The following is a 19,587-nucleotide window of genomic DNA, read 5'->3' as shown; positions in this document are numbered from 1 at the left end:
TCCTGAACTTTTTCTCTCCCCTCCACACTCATTCTCTCACTAGTTACCCTCTCTCCCTCACTTACTTTCATTGCTCATCTCTCTACCCGTGTTTCAGTTTCTATTCAACACCGTTTTGTACCGCGCAACCGGACGGACGAATTCAGTAGGAGTACGGTTTCTTCGTTCGAAAAACGTTTACGTTTTGTGAGGTAGAAAATTTTGGAATTCTAATATGACCGATCCGAAAATTGAGATGCACTATACACCACCAACGTCGGACACGATACAAACGAAACCTTTTCCAATTCGAGGTATGCCGCTTTTTTATTATTAGTTCTTATTTACAAAGAAATCTTTCTCTCTTAATTACAAAATATCTGCCTTACAAAACAATATTTCTTTTTTCAATCAATCACGCAAAAACGTGTTTTCTCGATCTGCTCTTTTTCTCATACTCTTACCTATCTTTCTCTTCCTTCGGAAGATTTTTTTCTTTATCCACTTTTTCCTAACTTCCTTTTTTGCTTTGACAGTTCAATCTTACCTCTTCCACGGGAAACATAACCTGCAAAACGTATATACACGTTCGTTCATATTCACGCGCTTTTTCTTGTCTCTCCCCCTATTCTCTTTGTATTTTCGTTTATAATTTATTATTTATTTTGATTTCATTCGATTCTTTTTGGTAAGAAAATAAAATCGATATACGCGTTAAGGGAGCGCGCACATTTAACAAGATTATCGTTAAAATGAAATAACGAGACTTTTAAGACGCAAATAAGCAAGGATAGAATGAAATAATACTTACGATTGTTGTATACATAAATCGTGTATGATGAACGTATACTTGAATATATACGTAAATAGTGTCGTAGAAAGAATAATACAAGTATTGAAGCGTGGTGGCCAGAGAGAAAGAGTGAGCAAGATGGAGAGAAAAACAGGAAGTATGAGGGCGAGAGAGATAGAGATAGAGATGAAAAATAAAGGATAGTGAAGGAACAAGAGACGATCGGGTTAGAGGGGGGATCAAATAAGAATCGTTGGCACGATCTACGAAAATTCGATCGAATTCGTCTCTCTCATTTCGTTTATTAAAGCTACGAGACGAGAAGCAAAGAAGTTGCGTTTAAAATAGACACGCTTTCGCGCCACGTGCTCGTCGTCATTTCGACCAGCAAATTATGTTTTATATTTTCTTTCTATTCTATCCTTGCTCGTAAATTCATCTTATTTCAACTAATTTTATTTTGATTTATCGTTTAAATGTTTGAAGTATTTACTTATTACGTATATATACTTTTCGAATTTCTTGTTTTAGAAGAAAGCCGGAAATTGGTGAATTTTGACGAACGATTTACAAATATTGTCGAACAACGTTCTTGTCAAAATGCAGTATTCTTTTACGTTTTTAAAAATTAGAAATATTAAATTATTTGTAAAAAAATGCATGGTTTTTTATATGTACTATTAGTATTTTATAAACGTATGCATCACGTTTTTCTCGATCTCGATCTCTATCTTAAATATTTTTTAAATATATCTGATATATATATATTACGTCAACAATAAGATATTTAATTCTATCAATATTAGTTTATCAATTTATTTATCATGATCATTAGGTAGATATACGGTATTTGTTAATTATTGATATTGTGATATACATATTATCATTGTTCATTAGAATGAAAGATTACTTTCAAATGATTATTATTATCTATAAGAATTTTCGATATTGTAGTCTCTCAATAATTTACATTTTTTGCTTTATCTAATCTCTCTCTTTCTCAGCCGATAATTAAATAGAAATTATTTTTCCTTTGAAACACACACACAAAATACATTTGGTTAAATATCTTTAAGACATTATACGCTACTTTAACACGTTGACTGTCGTGTAGGTCACCGGTGACCTCAAAACAATCGTTAATAAAAATACATAATTAAAATAAATATCGATTATGATAAATTTTTAAATAATATCATTGTTTTTATAGGTGTTTGTGAAGAAATTTATGACATACAGAGCATGCAAAAATAATTTTTTTTTTTACAAAGAAAATGTACATTTTATTTGGGTACACTTCGATGAGTTACGATTAGACACGGTAGACAAAGAAAATGTAATCAAAAACAATCAGCACTTCCCGATTCTTTTTTTAATTCGTGATTACGTCTTTTCTGTACGTAATTGCTTGATAAAATGCAATCTTCAACATCAGAACATTGTACTAAATACTTTTCTAACTTCATCTTAAAATCGGGAATGGAAATATTTTTCCGAGTTACTTGTTTCTATAACATAATTGAATTTACAACGTAAGTACTTGTTGAAAACTATCTAATTTCAGATTCTTGCAAACAGAGATAAAATTTCGAAGAAAATATTAAATAGAAAAATTTTAAGAAAATACTAAACAATCCGTTGGAGGTTCTTCGAAGGGGTTTGTGACTATTATAAACCGAGTAAATATAATATATTTTTTGTGGAACTCGATCTCATTGGTCTTTGTATAGGTCTTCTGCAAATAAAATCAATCGTCACGGTCAGAAATTATTCGTTGCTATAAATTCCTCAATCTTTTCCGTATTTAGGAGCTAATAATTATAAAATGGCCCACAGCGCCTCAACGGTCACCGGTGACTTCACCATAAAAAATAGACAAAACACAATTATACAACGTCGTTTATTAGTTGTAAACAAAATTTCAACAAAATATGCATTTCATAATAGAAAATTCATGTAGGCGTGGCAGACAAATCATGTGAAAAGCGCGCGGCAGTCAACGTGTTAATCAGCTGTTATCATATTGTAACAAAATGGGAAATAAATAATCGTTTGTTATTCTAGGAATCCAATTTGCAAGTCTCTTCGTTACATAAATGTTAATATTACTGTAAAATACAGTACTGCTCGTAAATTTGTCGACGATATCTTCCCAAACATTTGCCTTGTAGATTGTGACAAGTACCGCGATAACTTATAAAAACAAATTATGCTAACAGATTTCTAAAGGAGATATTTCCTTCATAATTTTCTGGACACAAGTAATATGAGATAAACTCATGATACAAGATCGTCTGCATTTCATAGCAGAGAAAAAAACAAATAATAAAAACAAAATAAAAAATGTCTCTATTCAACTAAATATATATACACAAATATTTTGCAATCTCTTCGCAATATGAACAGACCTCAAACAATAAATTATATTAGCGTAGCTCGGGATGCAATGAGCCGCATACGTTAAATATGATAACATTGACTTCTCGCTTGACCGCAATAAGCTTCGGAAAATTTATATCTCTCGTTTTGTTGACTCACGAACTTACACACACACACAATACACACACAACGTGTCGTAAAAAGATAAAAAAGAATAAATTGATTTTTGTATAAAATATATAAATTTTTGTTTCTTTTTCTAAATGACTCAAGATTAACATTTATATCATAAAGATGATCATAAAAGTACAATTATAATTGAAATCGAAAAATTCCATTTATTTTCTTCGTTTTATCTTTCTTTTTCTAGGGGAACGAGCTAATTTTGTAAACAAACCCCATGTAATAGCTATGGTAGGTTTGCCAGCTCGTGGCAAGACCTACATTTCAAAGAAGCTCTGCAGGTATCTCAATTGGATTGGAATAAGCACGAAAGTCTTCAATCTTGGGGAGTATAGAAGGCATGCCACTACTGCCTATCAATGTCACGAATTTTTCCGTGCGGATAATATCAAAGCTATGGCAATACGGACTCAATGTGCTGTGGACGCATTGAACGACGTTTGTCGTTGGCTGGAGAGCGGTGATGGCGAGGTTGCTGTTTTCGATGCCACCAATTCTACCGTGGATCGGCGTAGAATGATCCACGACATCGTTGTCGCAAAAATGGATTACAAATTATTTTTCGTCGAATCCGTTTGCAACGACCCTGAAATAGTCGAGCAAAATATCATGGAGGTAAAGGAAATACACAATTGTTCTCTTTCCAATTAATTTACAATATATAACCGTATTGAATTACTAATACAATACGTAGATGATATCATCACTCTAGCGGTCGATAAATTGCCTTTCGTTTGAACGTGAAAGAACAAAAAACAATATAAGTATCATAAACGATAGTATTATAGTAATAAAAAAGCATCAAGGATAAGATATAACTCTTTCACCTAATTTACAAACAACATTTTCTCTAATCTATTACAATTCTTTTCTATTTCCTATCTCTCTCAGTCAGTATATTATGTAATCATGTTCATTAGGTCAAAGTTAGCAGCCCGGATTATGCTAATATGAATAAGGAAGAAGTATTGGCCGACTTTATATTGCGGATCGAACACTATAGGGAAAGATATCAGCCATTGGACGAAGATTACGAGAACGATCTGTCTTTCATGAAAATCTATAACACCGGGGAAAAAGTAATAGTTCATAAACACGAGGGGCACATACAGAGCAGAATCGTCTACTATTTGATGAATATACACATTGTACCACGTACGATATATCTAACCAGGCATGGCGAGAGTATGATGAATCTGGAAGGTAGAATAGGAGGTGACTCGGATCTTAGTGAAAGAGGTCGGGAGTACGCCAGGGCATTAGCTACCTACATTACCAGTCAGGATATTCAGGTCTATGTTATTCCAACATTCAACTCATCATGTCTTTTTAAAGTCACTCTGAGCGACACTTCGATCGAATTGCCATACCCACGTTTAAAGAATTGTTTTTTTATTTTTTTTTATTTTATTTTTTTCTATTTTTTTTTATTGGATCTCAAATACAATTACAAGTTGGTGGGTGTAGATTAGTTAAAAATTCGAATAATATTATTTTTCGCGAGGAATAAGAGAAAGTATATCTAAAGAAAAGTTTCTTACTCGTATATGTGTTACTCACAGAAAAATAATTATAATAATATTAATCTAGCAGCAGATCGAAGGGTGGGAGGGGGACTATCGAAAGTCAAAGTCAACTCGTATCCGTGACATTTCCTTTTCTAACTTTAAATCCTAAGAAGGATTCCTCATCTCATATGCGATGCTATAAACTTTTGTATACAGGGTCTTAGAGTATGGACGAGCTGGTTGAAAAGGACTATTCAGACGGTAGCAGACGTGCAAGCACCGCAGGAAAGATGGAAAGCTCTCAATGAGATTGATGCCGTATGTTCAGGACGTATAATCATTTGGTATCGTTCAGACGATTCCGTATTATTCTATCCAACTTTTTCTTCGCTATTATTATTACTTTTAATAATAATGTTATCTGAAGAAAATAGTTGTTGAAATTTGTGCCATTTGCTTATCATTCCTTTTTTCTTTTTTTGTTTTCTATACCTGTTCACTATCTCTCTTTCTCTACCAACCTACCACCTAATCAACTTAATCAGGGAATTTGCGAAGAGATGACCTACGAGGAGATAGCCGATAAATATCCAACGGACTTTGCTGCAAGGGATCAAAATAAATTCTCCTATCGTTATCCACGAGGTGAGAGCTATGAGGATTTGGTAGCACGGTTGGAGCCCGTTATAATGGAATTGGAAAGGCAGGGTAATGTTTTAGTCGTCAGTCATCAAGCGGTGCTACGTTGTCTCCTAGCTTATTTCTTGGACAAGAGTGCAGGTACGATTTTCTTTATTTAAAAAAAACTTTTTTTTATTTGTTTTTTTTTCTTATTTTCACTCGATTTTTTTCTTTATTGCACTTGCAGTCTTTTAACGCTTTTGGAAGATCAATTAACGCTCATTATGTGTAATAATAAAAATTGTTAGCTAAGCAATTTTAACTATTTTCATTTGCTTGTTATATTCGCAAATGCGCAATTGGATTGCGTAATACTTGTTTAACGAAATAATGTCTGCTTCTTTTTTTTTTTTTTTTTTTAATAACTTGTTTGACCTCCGATCCTTGACAAGTATAATACATTCGAGCGATACGACAAAATAAAATAAATCAATGGATAATCTGGTTTATGTAATTTTACTACGACTCGTTAAAAGTGATTTACAATCGTATCTCTTGCGCCGTTATATAAATACTTATTTTTGCAATGCATTTTACAAATGTTCATATTAAAAAATTTCTTTTTTTTTCTTTTTCAAAAATCGAAGGGGTAATGGGTGTTGTTCCATTGATTACAGAGGAACTACCGTATCTTCAGGTACCATTGCATACCATCATTAAATTAACACCCGTTGCATATGGTTGTAAAGTGGAACACATACGACTTCCAATCGATGCAGTGGATACTCATCGGCCAAAACCAAAGGTAGACCCGATCATACAATTGTAACGAATGTTTTGTTTGCGTGGGTGTGTGTATATGTGTGTGAGAGAGAAAAAATTAGAGAGAAAGTGAAAGAAGCGTCAGATGCTTTGATCTTAGTAATCGACAAAACGATACAATTCTAACAATAAGTTACTTACGAAACCTTATAATATTTGCTCGCTATATTTTCTTTTTTCCTACGTGTTTTTTTTCTATCTTTTTTGATACTGCACCAATAAAAACAACATTTAGTATACATATATAAATCTTTTTTACATTGCTTATGTTTTAATATTCCCAGACTGCCTACCTGACTGTTTAGCGGTAGCGATACAGAACGGTTTATTTGTTTCTGATTGGAAACCCTACGCTGGAGATCGTCCATGCCCCTCCCCCCGAACCCTTTTTTGTTTATTTTTCTCTTTTTCTATATTTTTGTTTTTTAAATCCTTCAAGCCCGATATCCTTTCTGATATTCGAATGGCTTTTTTTATTTTTTATAAACTAAACTCTTTCTCGTCGCATGCATTTTATTCGATTTAAATGGTGTACTTTTTAGGGCTTAAGCGTTTTATTGTGATCGTACATATATACTTCTTATGATTGTACTCTACACTAATGTAAAATATATCCAAAGATAATGATTGTTTTATCAAATAAGCAGTATGTGATGACCCCTTTGCACCCCTTCTCTTAAACCCTCATCATCCAACAAATTTAATTAAACTCCAACCTTCCGACCCCACCTCCCCTATGATATTGTATTCATCATTAAAAACGTACACTTACGTATATCGAAGTATTCGGTGCAGTTTCATACTTTCTCTTTTCTAGCGTTATATTTATCCGCAAATGACATAATCAAATAGCATTACATTTTTTAAGATTATCGAGCATCATTTATTGCAAGAAAAAGCGTAGAAACTTCTTCCAGAACGTTGATATCTCTAATGACTCGATGTCACGATATTAACGTTTCTATACTTTAAATAAATGCCACATAGAGCGCTTTGCTTCGAATACAGAATGGCTAAGAAAAGCTTGAAAAGTGACGCTCGCTCAATACGAAATGATAATGATGTGTCACCGATTTGTTTATAGATTTTCTTGATTTTTGTTTTTTTATAATTTGCACGATGCATGTAGCTCAACTTTCAACGACGATGTCAACGATGCTATCGAAGAGTTCGCGTCTTTTTTTTTGTTTTAATATTTATTGCATCAGAAAATATTTTTTTAACGATTCTATTATCTATGATCTTCATTATCACTAGTCTTGTTTTAATCTAGTTTATTCTATCTAAGTACTCTAAAGTTTAGGATTAATTTACGATAAAGTAATTGATAATAAAGTGATAACTTAGGCTATTTTTCCTATTAGAAGAAAATTATTTATTTGGAACCATATAGACATACATACTTAAACGATGTTCCATTGATCTTATGTATAACCCCGACCGAGATAACGCCCTGTAATCCCCGATGTAAAACTATTTTCAGATCCCAGGATATTTGGAAGAACGATTCAGAAGAAAAGGAAAAGTTCTACGCACGTGATAACGACCATTTTATAGTGCAGCACGCAATCCTAACTGCTCTACGATCGTTAATGATAAACAGACAGACTCAGAATAAAAGACAAAATGAAAGAGAAAAAAAAGAAATAGATAGAGGCGTTTAAGCGACACATTGTATATTGGCAGCTGGCTGCCCATCATTGACGATGATGATGATGACATTAACGCCCTCAACAAACAGACTCATTTCTTTTCTATTAATTTTTATCTTCGGACGATCTACATCAAACAATTTCGGCAAATGTACCTAACGGTAATCGATGACTATATTCTTCATAATACATCTATGTTACAGACGTGCGCATTATATATATATATATAATATATACTCACATACTTATTCATTCATAAATTCATAAACATATATATACAATTTATGCGAAATCTACACAAGCAGGTCTGCTCAGTCGATAATATTATATCAAGACTTCCGACATTTAATCGTTCATTAGCTATTTTTCGTGAGCTTATTAAACTTGTCGAATAAATATATTTTATGCGAGGAGGAGTTCCTACCAAATTTCTACGCACGATTTTAGTTTAATGATTTTTTTTTATCAATATATTATAATTATATATTTGTAATATGTATATAATATGTATATTATAATATATTAGATGTAGCATTTAATTCTGTGCCTTTTTAACAAATTTAGTATTTATTTATAAAAATCATACATTTGTTATTCTTCGAAATAGTCTCCATTATTTTCGATGACTCTGGTCCATTTTTCAAGCAACTGCTGAATTCTTTGACGAAAAAAGTTAGCGATTTTGATGCAATGAATTTAATATCAGGGCACCGAATTAATTACAACATCTAATATATACGATTAACATTCTTTCAATTATTCATTGCGTTGTTAACATAATATAATTTTAATGAATATCCATCGATTATGATGATTAGTATAATAATGAATATTCTTTGGTAATAAGCATAGCAATAATGGTTAAAATTATTCAAAGAATTCGAAATCGTATCTTGCCAAGATACGAGTATTCTAATTATTCGAATAAATCACTCAACTATATTCTTAGGTGAATTGCTGTTTTAAAATAGGATTTAAATTTATTTATCAACAAATATTTTGATGATGATGAGTTTTAAAAGAACGTTTTAAATCGTCGCGCGTTTCCCTAACGCGTACAACGATTGAATTCCTTTTTGTTTCAGTTTATGCGCGCAGAGAACGTCGATGATTAACAGAGTATGCCTCTCTTTCTTATACATATATAATTAGCATTCCTTTAAATGATAATTATTATAAGTCACGTGATATTCTGCGAAAGTACTTAGAAAGATGTTTAGAGTGAATAAAAGAAAAGAAAATATTGGTGTGATATGTAAAGATCGAATACAAATGGGATAAGAGTAAGGTGATTCCTTAAATTTATGATTGGGCAGGTCTGTTGTATATATATAAAATGTGTTGAAACACATGATGATCGTGGAACAACGTTTTAGGTAAATTCGTTGCATATAATTAATATACGTAAAGGGATGATTTATCCTAACGTTTTTACAACAAACATCTTTTTTCTTTTCTATGGAAGATAGCAAAAAACACAATTCTTTTAATTCTTGCAAGAATTGAAATTAAAAATAATTTTTTATTTTGATATAATAAAATCTTTCTGTTTTTCTATTTCAACCCCAATTTTATCGCATTCGAAATCGAAGAAGATGTTTAGTATTTTAAACGTTAAGCGATAACATCCCCTCTTCCGCCCAACCTTATTGTTATATTTTAATACAAACATATGCACGAATCGTGATAAATTAAAAAGTATTTTTACGTAATCTCGTTTTACATATATAAATATATACTTAAATAAAAATGTAAAAGGGTAATGAAACAATGAAGTTACACGACTGAATATTAACAAACATGTAAGTTTTTATCATTAAATTTAAATAGCGAAATACTTGTACATAGCACGAGCTATGTATTTTACGGGTATTGTAAACTTCCAATGCCGAAATTTTATTTTACTTATACGTATATACATACATATATGCACATATATATAAATATATGTAGATATACATAGCAACAAATGCAGCGTTTCTATTCTAAGACGCGCATTCAATTTTCTTAGATTTATATAAGAAAATTTCTAGACGTTCGACACGAGACCAAAGAAAATAACGTAAACAATATTGTGAATTTAATTTCTGTTTTCGTCGTCACGTTAAAAATGCACGAGTATATTTTAATTTATATTATTTTAAAAAATGCATAAAATCTTGATTTCCTCGTCAATACAAACCCACGTTTTTCACGAATATTTTATTACTTTACTGTAAATCGTATATTTGCGTTGTGTCTCGACAAATTTATGTATATTTTAATTCACCCTTTCAAACTACATTATTTTTTTCGTTGAAGTATTCATATATTGCACAGAAAAGTGTGTTTAAAAATTAAAGACAATATAAAACTGTTTGAAAGGATGTAAAATACAGTATAAGCGGATAATACATGCAATTGCACATACGTAATATTATATTCATGTCAACGCTGAACAACAATCGTGACAATCGGTTCGTCATTTTTATTTTATTTCTTTTTTTTTTATTTTATTTTAGATTTGCAAATGTGATTAGTTTAGTATTAAACGAGCTTTCGTATCGTTTTAATCTTATTAAGTGTAATTTTGTCGCACATTATTCGTATTATATATCAAAGTTGTAATCAGTATGAATATATATAGCATATCGTAAAATATTCTTAATAAAAGATGACCAAAAAATAAAAAATACAGATAATCAATCGTAGAAGAAGAAAAAGAAGAAGAAGAGAAATAAAATTTCTATTTTTCAAATTTTATTTATCGTAAGAATGAAACGATATCACACGTCATCGAGTTTCGCTGATCAATTAACGATCGATTTATTAATCAAACGATCAATTTTCGTTACATTAAAATTTTTGATTATTACGAAATGATAATTTTTGTTCGAAAAAAGAAAGGAAAATGTTACGATCGATATTAAAATGGTTTTGAGACCACGTGTATATTTTGTAAAATTATTCCCATGAAAGCATGAAGACCAATATATATTTTCGAGAAAAATATTTAAATTCTTTACTTTTACATTTTTTCTTTTTAACCAATTATGTTTGTTTTTATGCTTCGATCGACTTTTTTCGATATTTCAATGAAGTACATACGATAAATTTATAGCATATGTTTTCTTTTTAATTATAAAAACATGTACATAAAAATGTTAATATAAAATATATTAACTTATAAAAATAAAAATAGATAACAATTACTCAAACGTAAGAAAAAATTTCGTCAGATTCTTAAGTTAAACAAAAGTGAAGTAAGATTAACCGTTAGTATTCAAACAGTTAAACGATATCTTCAGATTAGATAGATATCAAATGAATTAAAATTTATAATTGCATAGCACTGAACATATATATGTCCTATGATTATGAAATTGTAAGACCTTCCAAATTCTAAATAACTCAATTAGTCAACTTAAGCTTATTTGTATAATTAATCGATAGATATAAATAAAAAAATATGTTTGTTAATATGAAAATTTCTAAAAAAAAATTTAAGAAAACATTTATAAAAGAATAATAAAAACGAAACGACTGTTAGGTGATATAAAATATTAAAGATAAGAAAATATGCTTACAGATAAAGGACTAATAAATTTATTTCCTAAAGTGATTGTCTAATGTAAATAAATATCAATATCTAGTAAAAGAATGACGTAAAGATGATGAAACGCTGCGCGATGAGGTTCAGTGACTGAAGTAATAAATAGGTATAACACATAGAATTTGTTTCACACAGTTCGTCATCTAAATATTTTTTCTTTTAGTCACTCTCCGTATTAGTTTCCATTTTGAACGTGTGCGTTTGGTGTTACACATATCTTGACACAGATAAGCTCGCGTCTTCAATTTCGTGTCCCAGTGAACTTGATTTATATTTTTCAACATGGCTACCGCCGAAAATCTCACTGTATCGATTATAGAAAAAGAAAAACCGTAAGCGATTTTAAAAACATATCATTTTTTCGCGTTTAGTAGGTTTCATAATCAAAAGTAGTATTAAAACTCGCGTGTCTTATTCATTCGAAAACTTACGCCGGTGTTATGCAATAATAAAGTGTAATTTCGTTTACAATTCGATATTATTATCGTTTACTCGATTTAGTATCGAATTTGTATGTCGACCAATCGATGAAGAGTACGCGAAAAATAGTTAGTGTTTCATTGGTCACGTTCAAATGCGCTCGTTCTCGATCGTTTGAATTTAATTTATTCGTCTTTTTACCATTTTTTCTTTTTTACGAATAATAATTTAAGTTTTAGTTAATTTATTACGTTTCTTTTTCTAGACTTGGAGCGGAATTTGTGATAGGAGCGGTAGCGGCTGCAGGCGCTGGACTATTTACTAATCCAGCAGACGTTATTAAAATACGATTGCAACTCCAAGGAGAACTCGAAGCTAGAGGAGCTTACAGAAAGATATACAAAAATACATTTCACGCTGCTTATTTGATAGCCAAACACGAAGGAATATTTGCTTTACAATCTGGTATTGCATCAGCATTATATTTTCAGGTCGTTCTCAACGGTATACGATTAGGTGTATATAACAGTGCTAAAAAGTATGGTTTCATACAAGACAGTAAAGGAAATACGGATATCCTGAAAACTGTGCTCATCACAGGATTGGCTGGTTGCTTAGGGGGTGTTCTCGGTAGCCCATTCTATTTGGTAATATAATTGGAAATATGTGCAAAATTCAGCTCCTATATTTCTACGCTTATCATACTAAAGTTAGTTGATGACCAATAATAAGAACTAATCATTTAGCGATCATGATTGCTTCCAATTGAAATCTTCTTCTTTTTATTCTCATACGACTTCATCATAACACTAAGTTGTTGTTCATAGATACGTTTGAGACGAATTTATTTTAATCAATCAAAATCTGGATATTAGGTCAAGACACAAATACAAGCTCAATCTGCGCAATCTATTGCTGTTGGTCATCAACACAATCATACTGGAACGTGGTCAGCATTTAAAAAACTTTGGAAACAAGGTGGTATCGCTGCGGTATATCGTGGCTGGTATGCCAATATACCAAGATTATTTGTTGGATCGTCTACGCAATTGACTACGTTCGGTTTGGTTTCGGATTGGTTAGAATCTTTGAATGTAAGTAGACGATCATGTGATAAATTTGTCTCAAATACAACTTTTGTTTCATTTGTTCAGATACTTACAGACTATCCTATAACTTCAACATTCGTTTCCTCGTTAATCGGTGGATCGTGTGTAGCCGTTACTATGCAACCTTTTGATGTATTGGCCACAAGGTTATATAATCAAAGTAAGTGCTCATGTATGCCTTTTCATTCTATTATAATGATGGTTGATCATTCTTGAATATTACTGTATGTATACAGAAGCAACGAAAGATGGTAAAGGTACTCTCTATAATGGGCTCTTTGACGCTTTAGTTAAAATTTGGCGAACAGAAGGTTTATATGGCTTATACAAAGGAACTTTCCCAACGTGGATGAGAATAGCACCGCACACAGTTTTATGTTTAGTATTCTATAAAAAATTAGATCAATTATACGATGATGTAAGAACATAAAACGTATTAATCTTTATATATATAAATAATCAATTGCATTCTATGTAATGGAAATGTAGATTGTGTATATTTGTTTATGTAAATATATATAATAGTTAAAATAAATTCATTTCTTCGTCAAAAAATTATACAGTTAGCGTATAAAATAATGTTCCTTTCAAAAATGATGTAAAACATTAAGCAAATTACAATCCTGCAACTGTTGCTGCTTTTATGCTTACTTTTTATAATATTCAATTTTTTCCGAAATGTTATTGACTACGGAATAAAGTTTTTATACCATAAATAAGTTCTTTTTTTATTAATCATCACTTTCAAATACCTTAGAAATGTATTATTTAAGTCACAAACTTTGCATTTGGTCTTGATCGCAATCCTTGAGTAATAGATGCTGCTACTTCCATAGTGCTTCTACCACGTGTTTCTGGCAAATAAAAACTAAAAATAATTGAAACAAATTTAATTAAAATAAAAGAAATATTTACTTTTGTTAGAGCAATGATATTGTAAATGATAAAATGTTATTACTGTACCCGACAAATAGTGCTAGAAGTAAAATACATGCTGTAAAGATTAGGAAGGTGTAAGGGCCTATTAATTCTAGCATCGTTGGAAATAACATTCCAACTAAAAAATTACCACCCCAATTGCAAACACTTCCAAGAGACATCGCAATAGGTCTGGGTCCAACATCAAACAATTCCGACCCAATAAAAAAAGGAATTGGACCAAGGCCAATACCATAAAAAATGACATAAGCAATTACTGCCACTATACACACCCATGGCATAAATGAAACTGTATGCTGTAACAATCAAAAAGACATTAGAAATCCACTTTCTTTTTTTTTCTATAAAGGTGTAAACAGTTTTACGAGAAACTTACAATTAAAACTATGGAAGCACATAAAATGATTAGGCATCCAATACATAAATAACAACTACTTAATAAAACAATCCGTCTATGGAATAACGACATAACAGGAACAGATATCACAGCCATAGCGATATTAGCTAGCCCAGTTCCAAGAGTAGCATATTGTGATCCAGTATTTCCTAACTCTGCATCCTTAAATATCGAATTTGAGTAGTAGAATACTGCGCTTATACCAGTCAGTTGCTGACCAAATTGGAGAGAGCATACTAGGAATAGAGGTAATCTAACAGTAGGTTCTCTAAATATACGACCTATCGTCCAAGTATCTGCAGACGATCTGGTCATGAATTCATGTTGTAAACCAGCAACTTCGTTTTGTAATAACATTATATCCATATTACGCAAACGACTTAACTCTGTAATACAATTTTATGTTATTAATTTATAATTGAGATTTATTTTTTGTTAATTTTAACAAAAAAGTTAAATTGCTAACCTTTAAGAGCTTTACTTTGTTGTTCCTTAATAATGTATAAATATTTGGGACTTTCTGGCAGTATGAAAGTAATGAGTAAAGCAATTGCACATAAAATTGCAACTGCTGCTAACATGATATGCCAATTTTCTTCAGTACCCAACACTGTATCAAGTCCTACAATTTGTGCAAGAAATACGCCGCTTGTAATACCTAATTGACATAATACTCCGACAGCACCTCTTAATTTAAGAGGTGCTATTTCTGTCATATACATTGGTAATAAACTTGTAGCTAATCCTCCCGACAGACCTGATGTAATAAAATATATTTAATGGACTTTTAAATATATTTTTAGATACATTGTGTGTAAATTATTCTTACCAACAATCAGTCGACCTGCAAGTAACAATTCAACAGAATTTAATGCTGGTACAAGAAGGAAGAGGATAGCACCCAAAATTCCAAAAATGTTTCCAGTCATTAATGCTCCTTTTCTTCCAAATTTATCCGCAAACCAACTTGCTACCAATGAGCCGGTCACTCCGCCAATTAAAAAAACTGATACTATTGTAGCCCATAGTATCATTATTTCATTGTGAGTTAATTGTATGTCATACCTTTCAATAATACTTTGATTACAAAAGTTTCTGATTAACTAGAATACAAAAATAATGATTAATATCTTATGATTTCAATAATAATTCAAATTATAATTCTAATTATAATTCTAATTTATTATAAACAGTCTATCAAGTTAAATAATTGTTATAATACTGACATCTGCAGGATTGTTTAATACACCTAAGTTATATCCTGCGGGTAGTGCGGAACCCAAACAACACGTAACTCCTGCCAAGACCAATAAAGTAGTCCATCTACCTGATTTAGGATCAATTTCATTTTCTTCTTTCTAAAAGCAATAATTAAGCTCAATTAAAAACAATACATTTTCCATTCTAATATAAAATCTAATAAAAAATTTTTTACAAGAATCATGCATAGAAATATAAAGAAAAAGGAAAGTAAACTGAAACTGCAATATAAATCCCATTAATAAAGAAAAACCAATAAGAGGTTACAATGAATGCATGACACCGTTTTAAAATGTACATTACTAGATTTAAAACTAATTAATAATTAAAAGTATATTTATATACATATATTTTACATTTATAACTGCTAATTAGTTTGAAACTTGTTATTAATTACTTTTATAATTTCACATAGGACATACATACATACATGTATAGATATTAATGAAACAATTACAAATAAAAATTATCATATATATCTGGTAATCTACAAAATACAAATAATTTTCATATTATTATAATGATTATAAAAAATTATAATACAATTGAAATCGAGAAAAATAGTTAAAACTTATTTTCAATAGAAAATAAAGGAGTAACAGTTAAATGATTGATGAATTATACAAGTAATTGCGATAGCCCATTTCTGATAGACAACATAATGCAACATACTTTAGAGATCAAATTTTCACTGTTCTATCTTCACCGACCCTTCTCCTTATAAAACTATAATAATATGAAAAACCAATAACCATACCGTTGGAATAAATAAGCATCACAAACAATACGTAGAATATGTTGCACCTTTGAAGACCAATCAGTGAGAAAGAATGGATAAGCCAGGGATGGTAGAGAACGAAACAAAACTAAAAAATATCACACATCGTAGAAATACCTGGAAACTAGTCAGATGTGCAATTAATCATGCATTATCATCATTATAATTTAAATAATATTATTTAAATCGATTAGTATTTCATTGATTAAATTACCAGAGATCAAAGCAAATAATAATAGATTAAATTAAAACGACACGAGACATACCAGGCTTCATGTACTACAAATTGTTTTTAATTAGTAATAACAAATAAACATCAAGATAATATGCAAATTAACGTCTTTCATTAATTAATTTAATCAAGTCATTTCAAACAATTTCTTACAATATTAAGGCATAAATAAAGAATGCTTTGGGTTAGTCACATTACCAATGATTTAAGTTTCTCAATTTTGCACATTTTTTCATTAATTATTACATTATGTAAGAGAGAAAATTTTTTAATATCGTTTATCCAGAGTCTGAGATATAAATTACTAATAATTATAATCCTTTGAGGATAAGAACAGATAAAACTGTTTTTAAGGATTATATACATTTTATTTTTAAAATTCTCTTACAAGTGAAATAAAAAAAAACCTGTAATATAAATATAAATAATTAGATATTTTTAGATTGCTATGAAATGAATTAAAGTTTTCAAGAAAGAGCGATAGATCTATAAAAATACTGTTTTAATACTTAAGTGTCAAGGTTTAAAGTAGATAAGGAAAGGCAACGATATGCATATCAAATATTACAGTAACATTTCTCGCAGTTTAATAAGAGAAAAATGAATATATTATATAAGAATATGTTAATTTTCAAGGTAACATCATTTAAAAAACAATATTGCTATTAAGGTCAAAAGATTAGCGATGGAATTCTCCTACGAAGAAAGAAAAGTAAGAAAAATAATAAAAGATAACTATTACGTCGCAATGAATTATGCAAAATAAAAGTAAACTTGTTGGTGTTTATATATTTATCTAAATATCTATCAAAGTAATAGGTTATAGAAAATAATAAATGACGTAGTAGAACTATCATCAAATATTTTTCATGCAATTGTACATCAAAAAATTAAAGTTGTTATTATAAATAGAAATTAAACGTATAAAGTATATCGTTTACAAGATGTTAGGGTAGTCAAATAAAGCAGAATTTTAATGGAAAATGTGTAGATAAAAAAGGACAAAATAGAGAATAGAAATAAAAATGCTGTATTATAAACAAAGTTTTTGTATACAAATAAAAATAAAATCTAATTGAAATACCTGTATTACTCGGACGTAATTGACAATAACACATAAAATACAAAACAAGACAAAAATTGCATGCTTATATATTATAAATAATAACAATCACAATAATAAGTATAATGTGTGCGTGTGGTGTGTGTGACAACTTAACTTACGGTTTTGTTTAATTGACCGGTAACTGGAGTGGCTTTCGACACATCTATGCACAGTGCGGAAACATCTGATTCTATAATTGATTATATAAAATCATAAATTAAATTTTGCTTGAGAAATCAAACTTAATAGATAATATATGAACCGTATTTAAAATATCATTTCTCTTATTAACGATAATAATAATTATTTATAGAATTCAAGAGCTACCTGGTAGCATGTTTAGAAAATATGAAAGATTATAAATGGCGGGTCATATAAAGTAATAAAGAATGTAAAAAGTTAATGTCCTTGAAATACCGAGCGTGGCGCTACTGTTTTAAATTAGTAGAAATGCACAGGTGTTATGTAGTTTTAAGGTTAGATCATTCGTCTCTTAAATATCGTAAACGTACATACATAGATGTCGAGTACACATATTTTCGCATTATTCAAATATGTTTATAGAAACTGAACTGAATATCAAACTGATAATGATCTTAAAATTTTTAATTATTTTCAATCTATGTAGGTAAACAAATACGTACGTATTTTAAACTATAAATTTCACGATAAATCAATCAACTGTTCGCAAATATCAATCGTACTAAAGCTTTTCTTACTGTTAACTAATGAAATATCTTCAGTGAAATCTTATCTTATCTTATTATACATGAAAGTATTTGACGAGACAGGATATCTTAACAGGATACGACATGTCATACTAATTCTATTTATCGTTCTTTCTATAAATTTGTCATCTTTTAAACCTTCACTTTCATATTTTTATACTACTTTATTCACAGTTGTGTTCATTAATTTATATTATAACGAATTATTCAACTGCATAAAATAAAAATAAAATTATTTTTACGATCACAATTTTTATAATACTTATTTACAAAATTATAAATTTTTATATACATAAATAAAAAGCAACAAACATATGTGTACATGTACACATGGATGCAATTATGCCTAATTAATCAAGCGAATTTTTAAACGTATCTTAACGATGCACTAGACGTCTTATTTAAATATTTTATTATTTAATTAGCTAAATGTTATAGTATTGTAAAACAAGAAAAACAAAAAAGAAAGATTTTATAACTACATAAAAAATATTCTATCTTTAATATTACATACATGTCATATTAGCGTTGTTTTCAAGTTATTTTTATAATCGACAAGAAAGTACGTATGATAATTAGAAAATTGATCAATTTCTTTTACATCAATAATAAAAATAAAAAAATTAGTATTGAAATAAAAACGATTAGAAGTTAATTATTTTTTAACACATTGATTTTGTGAAAAAAAGAGAATAAATAAATAAAAATAAAATCATAATTGATTAAACTTACCTTGATTTTCGTCCATCATTTCAATCGAGTTGAAGAAGTTATGATATTTTAGTAATACGAGTAATTACATTAAAAGGAAAACGAAAGGTGACAAGATCAAAGTTTCAAGAATCGATGCGTTTACAACTTGCTTTCATACAAACATCTAGCCGTGCACTAACCCGAACGGAACGTGAGTGAATGCGTGCGCGTCCTTCAACGACAAAAGTACAAAAACGGCAAACGACGATGCTAAGCTGTGCTTCTTCTGCCTATTGAAAGTTATATCAACAAACTCTATGAATTATAATATCAATGATTGTCACCATTAAACTTATTTCAACAATGCTTATTACGCACATATTTATGCGCTATGTAA

General features: G+C 30.0%; 3 protein-coding genes across 9 annotated transcripts; 2 read left to right on the top strand and 1 right to left on the bottom strand.

Annotated features, from left to right (window-relative positions):
- Positions 1 to 13: 13 nt before the first annotated feature.
- On the top strand, positions 14 to 7,913 carry LOC106785925 (6-phosphofructo-2-kinase/fructose-2,6-bisphosphatase). Of its 2 annotated transcripts, none has more exons than XM_014746767.1 (7): positions 14 to 293; positions 3,522 to 3,949; positions 4,255 to 4,626; positions 5,059 to 5,160; positions 5,388 to 5,622; positions 6,141 to 6,268; positions 6,570 to 6,921. In XM_014746767.1, the coding sequence occupies exons 1-7, from the start codon at positions 215 to 217 to the stop codon at positions 6,588 to 6,590; spliced, it is 1,365 nt and encodes a 454-aa protein (XP_014602253.1). In that variant the 5' UTR covers positions 14 to 214; the 3' UTR covers positions 6,591 to 6,921. The 2 variants fall into 2 exon arrangements, with proteins under 2 accessions (XP_014602253.1, XP_014602252.1); XM_014746766.1 differs by lacking the exon at positions 6,570 to 6,921 and adding an exon at positions 7,769 to 7,913 and having other exon boundaries at positions 215 to 293.
- A 3,567-nt stretch (positions 7,914 to 11,480) lies between these two features.
- On the top strand, positions 11,481 to 13,616 carry LOC106785927 (solute carrier family 25 member 35-like). Of its 2 annotated transcripts, XM_014746774.1 has the most exons (5): positions 11,483 to 11,861; positions 12,215 to 12,596; positions 12,825 to 13,043; positions 13,104 to 13,218; positions 13,295 to 13,616. In XM_014746774.1, exons 1-5 carry the CDS (start codon positions 11,812 to 11,814, stop codon positions 13,486 to 13,488), a joined length of 960 nt encoding a protein of 319 aa, XP_014602260.1. In that variant the 5' UTR covers positions 11,483 to 11,811; the 3' UTR covers positions 13,489 to 13,616. The 2 variants fall into 2 exon arrangements, with proteins under 2 accessions (XP_014602259.1, XP_014602260.1); XM_014746773.1 differs by having other exon boundaries at positions 11,481 to 11,861; positions 12,825 to 13,218.
- On the bottom strand, positions 13,365 to 19,562 carry LOC106785924 (solute carrier family 2, facilitated glucose transporter member 1-like). 5 transcript variants are annotated; one of them, XM_014746762.1, is made up of 8 exons: positions 16,863 to 17,047; positions 15,621 to 15,752; positions 15,224 to 15,497; positions 14,861 to 15,151; positions 14,374 to 14,780; positions 14,022 to 14,293; positions 13,811 to 13,926; positions 13,365 to 13,445 (listed from the first exon to the last, which is right to left on the bottom strand). In XM_014746762.1, the coding sequence occupies exons 1-7, from the start codon at positions 17,028 to 17,030 to the stop codon at positions 13,827 to 13,829; spliced, it is 1,644 nt and encodes a 547-aa protein (XP_014602248.1). In that variant the 5' UTR covers positions 17,031 to 17,047; the 3' UTR covers positions 13,365 to 13,445; positions 13,811 to 13,826. The 5 variants fall into 5 exon arrangements, with proteins under 5 accessions (XP_014602248.1, XP_014602249.1, XP_014602250.1 ...); XM_014746763.1 differs by lacking the exons at positions 13,365 to 13,445; positions 16,863 to 17,047 and adding exons at positions 17,889 to 17,959; positions 19,230 to 19,562 and having other exon boundaries at positions 13,532 to 13,926; XM_014746764.1 differs by lacking the exons at positions 13,365 to 13,445; positions 16,863 to 17,047 and adding exons at positions 17,889 to 17,959; positions 18,097 to 18,132 and having other exon boundaries at positions 13,532 to 13,926.
- Positions 19,563 to 19,587: the final 25 nt, after the last annotated feature.

This window comes from Polistes canadensis, unplaced genomic scaffold, assembly GCF_001313835.1.
Source record: "Polistes canadensis isolate GaletaPanama2010 unplaced genomic scaffold, ASM131383v1 scaffold_59, whole genome shotgun sequence".
In the NCBI taxonomy this organism is placed as follows: Eukaryota; Metazoa; Arthropoda; class Insecta; order Hymenoptera; family Vespidae; genus Polistes; species Polistes canadensis.
Note: the sequence above shows the minus strand (reverse complement) of the source record. Positions and strands in the feature narration are given on the sequence as shown.